General features: G+C 39.3%; 1 protein-coding gene across 1 annotated transcript; it reads left to right on the top strand.

Annotated features, from left to right (window-relative positions):
- Positions 1–357: 357 nt before the first annotated feature.
- GJA8 (gap junction protein alpha 8) lies at positions 358–4,586 on the top strand. The gene is made up of 2 exons (XM_060234443.1): positions 358–461; positions 3,116–4,586. Exon 2 carries the CDS (start codon positions 3,118–3,120, stop codon positions 4,378–4,380), a length of 1,263 nt encoding a protein of 420 aa, XP_060090426.1. The 5' UTR covers positions 358–461; positions 3,116–3,117; the 3' UTR covers positions 4,381–4,586.
- Positions 4,587–11,316: the final 6,730 nt, after the last annotated feature.

Here is an 11,316-nt window from a genome sequence, read left to right as displayed (position 1 = left end):
ACAATACTGAATAGACAAGGCCAGAGATGTTTCAGTTTGTGCTCAACACTGTACACACCTGGACATTTCATCATAGCACTAAGTCTGGTTTCTACAAAGAACATCTTGGTCTACATTGAACTATCGGTGCCTGCCTGCTGTCCACCCCTATGTCCACTTTGTTCCTATTCAGCATATGCAGACTTTTTTTTCTGAGTCTCTCACTTTTTGTCTTTCCCTTCTATTGTTCTCCATGTCACCAGAGGTCATTCACTTTCTAAAGATGTCTGGCTTGGAGCTTATATAGTGCCGGGCAAGCAAAGCCCACCCATCAGTGCTGATCCAGTCACATCTGCTCAGTCGTGCGACACGGTTGGGACTTTTTAGAGCAGGGAGAAGCTAAAGTTCACTTTTTTATTTTGCTACAGGGTGCCAAGCAACAAGGGGAGCACATTCTTCAGCGGATCCATTTACTGCGGCAAGTTGCCTGCTTGATGGCATTGATTTATATAGACTTACTTGTAGCTCTAGGTAGTTGAAATCATAGCAATTGCAATATGAGAATGTCAGCATCTATGGGCAGCTTCACACTGAAGAGCCACTTTGAGGTTCTCCTTCTTTCTGTATGGTGGTCCAGAGAAATATTCATATGAAGGCAGGATACTATGGCCATTCTTCAAACACATGTCCATCTGTAAGGAATGCAGAAACATCTGTATATAGTTGTGCGTTGTGGAACATAATATAGAAACCTGTAAATAAAAACAGCCATAGTATTCTGCTTTGAATATGCATCTTTCTGTATGAGCACTGTTCCGGAGAAGCATCCCAAAATTGCACTTGCAAAGATGCCGCAACATAAGATAGGCAGAGCACAATTTCCAATTGCATTTATGTACAAATCTTATTGACCTTCAGTAGGATTGGTGCTCTGAATTCTTAAAGAATTGCTGGGGTTATGAATAGACAGGAGAAAAGAAAACAGCAGATATCTCAGTAAAATAGATGATACTGAAGAACAATTTATTGGAATGTGAAGTTGTGGCTTGGTTGTTCAGCAACAGATTTCTGTGTCTGGTTACTGGATAAATCACAGAAGTTAGAACTAGCCTTACCAGTTTGGGTTCTTTCTTTATAAGAATACTTGACAGTGATTTGTTCAAAATATTTCAGTTTTTGAATAGAACACAGAAAATGTTATAGAATGCACATCTGTAGAAGTTGCAAGTGCAAGCAATATTTCTGAATGATGTGATCCTATTACAACGTAGTTTCTGTCATTTAAAAAAAATTATCAAGTCTCTTGTAGAAAACTTGGAAAAATAAGGCAAAACACAGATCTTTGTTTCCTCGAACTAAATGCATAAGGCATGTGGTGCTGGAAATGATAGTTTTGAAAGACGAACCAACAGATTTAATTGATAATAGTATTAGCAGCAGATTATCTATTTATTCATGTTATCAGTTAAAACGATTCTGAATCGTAATTCAGTTTGCACTGTGGTTCTTAAGGCATATACTCCTACAGAAGAGAACATCACCTTAATTTGTGTAAATATGTTTAAATATAGATACAGTATGGAAGCAATGAATCATCATATAGATAACTTATGGAGACAATGAAATCTGAGAAAATTACATCTTACCTGGCTATTCAAAACCACATACAATGAAATTATGATTTACAAATATTGCATATATATACACATACATACTTATAAAATGACCAGACAATCTGCATATATTTAAGAAATGGAGCTGATCTTTTGTGATGATCAATAAATGATTGTTTCATATTCATATGCTCTGTTGGCACTGCTGTGATAGTGCTTTTAGTGCTGTGCAGTGTATTTAGAGTAAGTGTGAGAGACTTTGTGGGAGATCTCTGTAACTGTTGCACCAGATTACTAATAACAGCATTATCCTAAGCAATCAGTTATGACTCTTTAAGTCAACTGAAGTCAATAAGCCCAGACAGTTCTTTTACTGTGGTTGCAGTGATGTAACTTATGAAAGAAATCATTCTGTTTGAGATTGCACTGCAAAACTGTGAAAGGGGCCTTCAAGCATGCATGGTTCTGCCTGCAACTTTTAGGGGATCAGAGACTTTCAGAGATTTTTCAGTGGGAAAGACCATACAGGTTTTTACCAGCTGCTACGCTGAAGATTCCATTCCCCTGCTACAGAGGAATGTGATGTTCTCTTGGTAAGCAAGCTTCAAATAACAAATTCCAGATCAATACTATTGACACCAATGCAATTTCTTCTGCTTCTATGCAATTCTGGAATAAGATTATTAAAGGAATATGTATGTATGTGCTATCAAACGGCAAGCAATTTACAGCAATCCCAGCAAGGGATAAAGACAATTGAGTAGTTGAGGTGGCTTGCCATTGCCTTCCTCTTCAGAATCTGCCTTGGTGGTCTCCCATCCAAGTACTGACCCTGTTTACCTTCTTGGATCTGATGAGACTGGGCTATACCATACCATTCCATATCCTATTAAAGCTTCTAATTTGGCCCTCCCAAGGAGAAAACAGTAAATTATATGCTTCACGGATGAAGATTTTCATTGCATTTCCCTTTTCCCCCGCAGCCTCCTGTGACTCTGGAAATGCCAGTGCTGGGAGGGTCAGTTCATTCTGGTGATCAAATGCCATGTGTCATGGGGATGGGGGGGGGGGGGAAACCCAGGTAAAATCATTCTCCTTCTCATTGTACAAGTTGAGAGTTTGTTCCACCAGGCTTCCTTTGCTTGCAGAAGAGGGAGGGAGAGGGCCTGATTCCTCTCCCTCACTGCAGTATCCTATACTGTGGTTCTCCGAGGCCTGCTCCCAGGTTTCTTAGGGCTCACGACTTCAAGATTGCTGGTGGAAAGGAAGGGAAATCTGCCTGGTTCATAGGATTTGACAGGATGCATGTGTTGAAATGCCATGGAATATCAAAAATGGTCACCTCCATACAGTATATGTACCCTAAGGGTGGCATGTTCTGAGCTTCCTAGTTTATAGCAGCACTCACTCTTAGAAAGATATCTGTGGAAGATTTTAAAAGAAAGTAGTAGATGTTAACACACAATGTTTTTAATTCTTTCTATAGAATTTAACTTTATATTGTCCTTCTTTTAAACAGCCAGAAATGGGTGACTGGAGTTTCTTGGGGAACATTTTAGAAGAGGTAAATGAGCACTCCACTGTCATTGGCAGAGTCTGGCTTACAGTACTCTTCATTTTCCGAATCTTAATCCTAGGGACTGCTGCAGAGTTTGTATGGGGAGATGAACAGTCAGACTTTGTGTGCAACACCCAGCAACCTGGTTGTGAGAATGTCTGCTATGATGAAGCCTTCCCCATCTCCCACATTCGCCTGTGGGTTCTACAGATCATCTTTGTCTCCACTCCCTCATTGGTTTATTTGGGCCATGCTGCACACCATGTTAGGATGGAAGAAAAAAGGAAAGAGCGGGAAGAAGCAGAAAGGGCCAGACAAGCTGAGGCAGATGAAGAAAACTCTGCCCTTGATCCAGACCAGAAGAGCCCTATAGTCACCAAAGAAATAAGCCCCAAGGGGATCAAGAAATTTCGTCTTGAGGGAACACTGCTGAGAACCTATATCTGCCACATCTTTTTCAAAACACTCTTTGAGGTGGGCTTCATAGTGGGTCAATACTTTCTGTATGGCTTCCGAATTCTACCTCTTTACCGCTGTGGCAGGTGGCCCTGTCCCAACCTCGTAGACTGTTTTGTGTCCAGGCCTACTGAGAAAACTGTCTTTATTATGTTTATGTTGGCTGTGGCTTCAGTGTCCCTCTTTCTCAATCTTGTGGAGATAAGTCACTTGGGCCTTAAGAAGATTCTGATGGCTTTCAGAAGGTCAGTAGAACAACAGCCTGTGGAGACCCCAGAGAAACCCCTTCACTCTATTGCAGTTTCATCCATCCAAAAAGTCAAAGGTTACAAGCTGTTGGAGGAAGAGAAGCCAGTATTTCACTACTTTCCTTTGACAGACGTGGGAGTAGAAACAACATCTATATCCCCCTCATTCAATAACTTTGAAGAAAAGATTGGCATGGAGCGCCTGAAAGACCTTTCCAGGGTCTTTGATGAGCAGTTGCCATCCTATGCCCATATGGATGAACAGGATGAAGAAAAAGCAGAAGTGGGAGAAGAGCCAGGACAGGAGGCACATGAAGTGGCTGAGGAGGCGCAAGAGTCAGGAGCTCAAAAAGTGATAGACAAAGCAGAGGAAAAAGAAGAAGCAAAGCCAAAGGAAGAACAAGCGTTAGAACCTCCAGGAGAGGACTTACCCTTGCCACCAGCTGATATCACTGTTGACACAAGACCCCTTAGCAGGTTGAGCAAAACCAGTAGTCGGGCCAGATCAGATGATCTGACTGTATGAAATTATTGAGTCTCAGGTGGTTCTGAACAGCCACAAATATATATATATCTCAGATGTCTTAAAGTGCTAAACCAGTCATTTTATGATTGTTCTTTATCAATGTTTTTTGGCTAGGAAGGTGCTATAAAAGCTAGCTGCTTTGTCGGTCCTGTTTGGTCTACAAGTGGAGCTAGCTGTCATGTTACCTATTCAATGAATCAATTCCTCTTCTTTCAGTGCGGATGTCTCACTACTGTAAATGCACTATATACAGTATTAAATTCTGAGGAGAAAACTTCCCTAAAACACCGAGAAAAACAAATGTAGCAACTGCGGTCACAACTGTTTTATGTTCCTCTATTCTCTAGGGATGTGGGAAGTATATTTTTTCATCTGATTTCCTGAAAACATCGATAAACCTCTTTGCTTTGATGTTTTTTTCTGTGTTAGCTTGTAACATTACAGTGTTGGTGCTTTCTCCCGTGTTGGCCTTGAGCTTTAATTATTTAACTCATAGAAAGGGATACTGGCAATTAGCATGGTTCAATTATATTCAACTATATCCCTGCAAAACAAAAATTCAAATGTTTGTATGATGACAAATGTGGCTTACCTAATATTTTTATTTCCCTACTCTGGGTGAGGCATTCAACTTTTTGTCTACATCTCAATCATTAGATGCATGCAACTTAATATAAGGTCTCTGCCACACCACAAATAAAGCTGGGTCTCCAGGAAGTAACCTCTGTGATTGTAGGGTCAGAAAAAAAATGTGCTGCTGTGATTTTTTTTTTTTTTTAAAAACACTTTTGGGCTACTGGCCAAGAAACCGGATCACACATTTGGTTCTCTGCATGAAGGGAAGTAGAACATGGCATATAGAGAACATTTCAAACATGGGAACCAGTTCCCAATGCAATATTGATTTCATTTATCTCATTAGCTTTGTGGTGTGGTAGGCTTTGCATAATGACTTGAGTAATACGAGAAGCCTCAAACATAGGGGAACTGTATGCAGGGAATCCTCCACATACTTGGATTGCCCCAGTTTCTGCAGAACACCCATGTGGCCCAGGGCTTCTCTTATTACCTGAATAGCATGGAAAAGAGCTTCCCTCTCCACAAAGACAATGTACAAAGTATATAGCACAGTGCAATTCTGCATTTAGCTATTATTCACATTATGTGGAGTTCAGAAGAAAAATGCCAATTCTTTTTAATGGATCAGGATCGTGACATTTGGTGGTTATGACAATTTTGTTGTAATTTATCAAGTGACTAAATTTATTCCTACAGGGTCACTTCTGGCCTATGAAAAGAGAAGTACATTTACTTAGGTATTAAAATGGTAGGGGCCATAGCTCAGTAATTGAGCATATGCTTTGAACGCAGAACATCCTGGGTTCAATTGCTGACATCTTCAGTTTAGGGATCTTAGACAACAGGTATAGGCAAAGGTTCTTCTTTCCCTGGGACCCTGTATGCCCTTACCAGTCAGAGCTGATAACAGTGACTGGAGAGGCAATGATCTAACTAAGGCAGAATGCAATTTTCAAAAGTATGCACAAATGATCTTACCACACTTTTGGATCAGTACCAACATGGTAATTCTCAAGTGCTGTTAGCGTGACAGCAGACTGCATGGTTTACTTGTCTCCAAATTGTCACTTTCTAGGTGACTGATCAACTGAGTTATTGTACTACCGCTGCAGGATGAAGCTGGTTGGATATATTGTGCATAGACCTCTGCCTCTATTGAAACCTGTAGTACACAGATGAGACAATAACTGTCATGTTGGAGTAGACAAAGGGCCATCTAGTCCAGTGCTCTGTCTCTACCAATGGTCAGCCAGGTGCTCTTGGAAAGCTGACTGTTCAGGAAGTAAGACAATACATGTATCAGTTTCTCTGGTGTTTCCAAAGAAATGTAGAGGAATAGAAAATCTGCTGGGTTAAAGAAAGCATGAAAGGAAGAATACCCATATGAGAGGGCATTTCTAATGTTGAAAATGTCTACTGTATTCTAGAATGAGGACTATATCAATATCTTTATCCTTGGACGATGAACAACTTGCATAAATATGTTGTACATCAAATATTTTTAAGGGATAGAGGCTAATAACAGAAATGTGCAGGTATGCACTTTTACTGGCTCTGTTTTTTCAGTCCTCAACAGCTCAGCAAATTCTCTCCAGTTTGAAACAATGGAAAAGGCTTTCTGCAATGGGAAGTATAATCCATTTTAGAAAATCCCTTTAGCATGAACTGCCAACACCCAGAAAGGCCCCATAGAATTTTTCATAAGATTGGGGGTTTGTTAGAGCCTAATTCAGAGGTCAGGGATTTTTTCCTCCATTCATTCACATGGTTTTGGATTACGCTTTTAATCCTAACCAAATTCCAATGTATTCTTTTCCCCTACAGACATAACCCTTTACAGCTTCAATTGTGTGCTATATTTTTGTCACTTGTTGTCTCTTACACTGGTCAGCACAGTTCCTGTACTTTGTTTAAATGGCTACCCTGAGCCAGCGTGGTGGTCAAATGAGAGGTAGAATGTCCAGCTTTATGTTATAAAAAAGTTGTAGGAGTTTTATTAACATTGAAAAAAAATCAAATTTATTTTGTGAAAATGATACATCTGTTCTTTTTGGATTTTGGCTGAGACAAAATGTAGAACTTCAGACACATAAGAAGATTCCTGCTGGCCAAGCATCCTCTGGACCAGCAACCTGCTTGTAACAGTGAATAGCCAAGTTCATCTGGGCACTCACAAAACTGGACAGAAATCACCACGTACCCTGCCTTAGGCTGGAAGCAGCAGCTCTGGCCTAAGGAGCCTTCCTCCTCCAATGGAAGAGCCATTTAAACTGGAGGAAGGTGCTTCAGGCTGAAGGAAAGCTTTAAATGTTGCTCAGTCAAGCTGTAAGATACAAGCTTTTAAATTCCTGCAAATAACAAAAATGATTGTGCAGGATAATGGATACATAAAGCAGGACAATTTCAAAGCCTCCAGAGACAGGATGGAAAAGATACTAAAATGTGAAGAATCTAATTAAATGAAATCTAAGAGGCTTGTTCCATTCTTGACAGGGAAATAATCTTGGTCAAATAATGAGAAACTGATAGTATTTCAACACAAAATATGTTACATTCAGTAAATATATTATGTTTTTGCAGAAGTTTAGAGAAAAGTTTTTATTATCAGGAATGATAGTTTGCAGTTTTATGTTTGTTTTTTATATAGTTTTATGTCCTTCATTTTTAATAATTTATAATGTTTTTATATGGTTCTGCGGGTGTTTCTTTTTTTGTAACTTGTATTTTACAAATTGTTGTGAAACAATGTGAATAAAGATTGAACTAAAATAGTTAGAAAGCAGTTTGAAGTATATAGAACCAAACCACAACCCTCATAGTAAGGAATTTTGTATACATCTCATATTTAAACCTCTAAAAATCACTGTCATTGAAAAACACTAAAGCAACACATTTCTATGTTAAGTGTTATTGTGAATAAAAGCATATGATTATAACAGACAGGATATAATTAATCCTCCTGCAAAAACAAAACAAAATGTCATTTACCTGTGAAGTAACAAAGATATGAATATTCCTAACATAATAGGTAAGATAATTCTGGAAAGACTTGGAAATGGATTAAGAATTTATAATATTGAACATTTCAGTTTAATCGACAGTAATACAATGATGTCTGTGATGGGATTTCAGCAGAACCAAAATGGCAAAATTAATTGGACAGTTTGATGGAGAACTGTCATGATTCTGGGCACATGGCTGAACTCCACTGTGCATTATGTCAGAGGGCTATGCTAAATTGTTTGCAATAAGTGAAACAGGTATGGACAGAAGACAGATTATGCCTTTTCATAGTGCTTTAATGGTCAAATTGCTCAAAGGTTTTATTTAATGCCTCCATGTAACACCCCTGCGAGACAGACCACTATTATTCCCTTTTAACAGGAGGGGAACTGACATGGCAATGGCATTCTGTGCAGTCATATCCTTTGGTGGACTTAGAAGAGTGCAACTCTGCATAGATCGCTCTGAGAAACTGGTTTTATCGTTCAATGAGTTCATGGCCAAACAGGATTGTGAGTCCAAGTTTCTCTGGAAAAGTTCCAGTGCACCCCTTCTGACCACATATGCAATTTACCTATGTTGCTATACTCAGTGAAAGTGATTTTACTAGAGTGAAAGTGATTTTACTAGAGGCCTTTAACAGAGTCCAGTACCTCTATTAGTAAAATACTGAATGAAAAATGTGGTTTTGCATTTTAAAAACTGGCCATGGTACTTGATGCTAGAAAAGCAATAATTTTGCTGTCTTTAAACAAAGGTGCCTTTCAGCACCATCACAGAAAACTATGCAAATACATTCTGTTCTTTGCTTGATAAAAACAGATGCATAAATCAGTGATTTTACTTCAAGTTGGTTAGGAAATGGGGCTTGATAAGAATCAATGATGGGCACAGATACTGTTGCAGAAATAAGAGTTATGATTAACAAATTGCTTAAGCAACTGATTTACAAACCAGTTGCACCCGTTTACTCTCACTGAGCCTAACAAACAAAAAAATCATGAATAGTACACAGAAAAATGGGATAAGAAACCCAGGTGCTGAACAGTAGCATGCCAGATAGTTTTACCAAGATGGGGCCAGGGCTCTGTCCCACAGACCAAGTAAACCCTTCAGGCAGTGGCAGTGACATTGGAGCACAGCTTACTCCCAGTGGGCCTGGCCATCTACACCCTTGTCTGTGCTGGCCTCACCCTGTCAAGACACCAACGTTTTCACAGGTAAACATGGTGAGGTTTTTAAAGCAGTCAAACCATAAGGTTGGCTATTGACAATGTACACCATCTTATGGTTTGCAAATCATCTTGAAGAAAAGTTCACTTAAGTGAGACCAATCAAGTACCTGCCAAGAATAAGGGCTGCTGGCTTTGATAACAAACAAAAACCACATTATAAACCCATTTGCGCTCTCTCACACACATACACTCCTTATTTATTTTTGTTTTCATTGATGGTATTTTTATTTTCTATGGCAGAATTGTAACTACAGATGAGGACAGAAAACCAGAACATCATGAAATGCAAGCAAGGCCAAACTAATCCTGAAGCAGCCTATCTTCTAGTGGCAAAATTATGCTGTATTTTGAGGGCTGTAAAATTCATGTTCACATGTTTACTATATCTGATCCAAAATATAATACATTATATGTGACTTCCAGTATCTGCAATGATGTGAATCTTCCAAATGTAGGTGCTTGTTTTGCGTTTGTACTCATTTATTTCCTACTGCCTTTTCTAGACCCTTGCCCTAATTTATTCATAAGTCATATGCATATCATAGTGCTGTATACATACATATTTTATCTTCCCCTCTCTAACAGAATATTTCCAAGAGGAATGATGTGAATCTGAGGTGTTTGCTAGCTACACGGATGCATGGTTTACTGAAAACAAAGATATATTAGTACAAAATTAAAATATTTCAAGAATGGTTACTTACATCTCCAGAAACAGACTACACTTTGCATTCTAAACCACTGCCCACCAGCTATATGTAGCTCTGTTCACTGTACCTCATTCCTCGTCTGAAGAAGTGTGCATGCACTTGAAAGCTTACATTCGGAATAAAACTTTGTTGGTCATAAACGTGATACTGGACTCCTACTTTGTTCTATTGCTTCAGACCAATACAGCTGCCCATCTGGCTCTATCTACAATCCAGATGAGTTATTAATGTGGTTCTAATTAGTGTTCTGAGTGATATGCGAAGAATTCTAGTGGGGGAACCACAGTACCCCCTGAAGTAAATAATCTTGCGGTACCTTAAAGGATAAGAGAGTGGCATAAGCTTTCATGAGCCAGAGTCCAATGCAATTTATTTAGTTGGCAGATACATACTCATGAGTACCAACAAGAAGAAAGAAAAGGGGAGGAACAGATGTCCCTGCATTGCAAGATCTAGTGATGTTATGTTATACCGCAGAACATGGATTCCTGTCCCAGAATTAAGACCCCAGGGAGAGGCCCTCCTGACTGCCCAATTAATCAAAGAAGCATGTTTGGTGGGTACATGAGGGCCTTTTCAGTGGCAGACCCAAATTAGGAGCAACCTCTTCAGAGAGCTGCACCTGGCCTCCTTTCTTTTGACCTTTAGCAGACAGATGACTAAATGTGATCCTAAATAAAGCAAAGTTTACTACCTGTCCTGAGTTGTGATTTTAAAGTTTCAAAAATGTTTTTAATGATTTTATGTATTGTACCTATATTATATGCTGTCTTGAGCACCATAAAGAATGGCTGCTAATAAATATTTAAAATAAATTTTAAAATAAAATGCAATAAAAGTAAGCAGTGTAAACACAGTACTTACAAACACCCATGAATCAGCAAAACTGAATTGTATATATAAACTGTAAAGGGAGATAATTTATTTCTATAGGAAGTTATCCACCCTAAGCTTTTATTGCACTTAAGGCTGACATGAAATCTGTACACAACTCTAGCCATTTTGTGCATTTTATCTAATCTTTTCTCTTAAAGTATATACTGGCTTCCTTGTCTCCGACTCCGTTTTACTCTACCCTGTCAGTAGGTGATGCTGAAATAGACAAGTGAGCTGTGGAGAGCCTGCGTTCCAACCACTACACAATCACACTTGCTCTCAACTTATTCACCACGCACACACTGAAGCCTCTCCTGAACATGTATTCTAAAACCAACAAAACTCTGCATGGGTACCGCGAAGCCTTACTCTAGAGTAACAGTACGAAATAGCGAATAAAAGCAGCGCTCCAGACACCAATGGGCGCTTTCTAGAGTTTCAGATCAAAGTAATGTATGCCCTAACAAACTAACGCACGAAGACCGCCCCCCTGAGCCAGGTGCTTCGCGTCTTCTCCACCGCCAAGCTGCACT

Source organism: Heteronotia binoei, chromosome 3 (assembly GCF_032191835.1).
Source record: "Heteronotia binoei isolate CCM8104 ecotype False Entrance Well chromosome 3, APGP_CSIRO_Hbin_v1, whole genome shotgun sequence".
Classification (NCBI taxonomy): Eukaryota; Metazoa; Chordata; class Lepidosauria; order Squamata; family Gekkonidae; genus Heteronotia; species Heteronotia binoei.
The sequence above is the reverse complement of the archived record's forward strand: the minus strand, read 5'-3'. Positions and strand labels throughout refer to the sequence as shown.

What these genes read in the sequence shown, in the direction of transcription:
- GJA8 (XM_060234443.1), top strand. Translation starts at nt 3,118, where the DNA reads ATGGGTGACTGGAGTTTCTTGGGGAACATTTTAGAAGAGGTAAATGAG.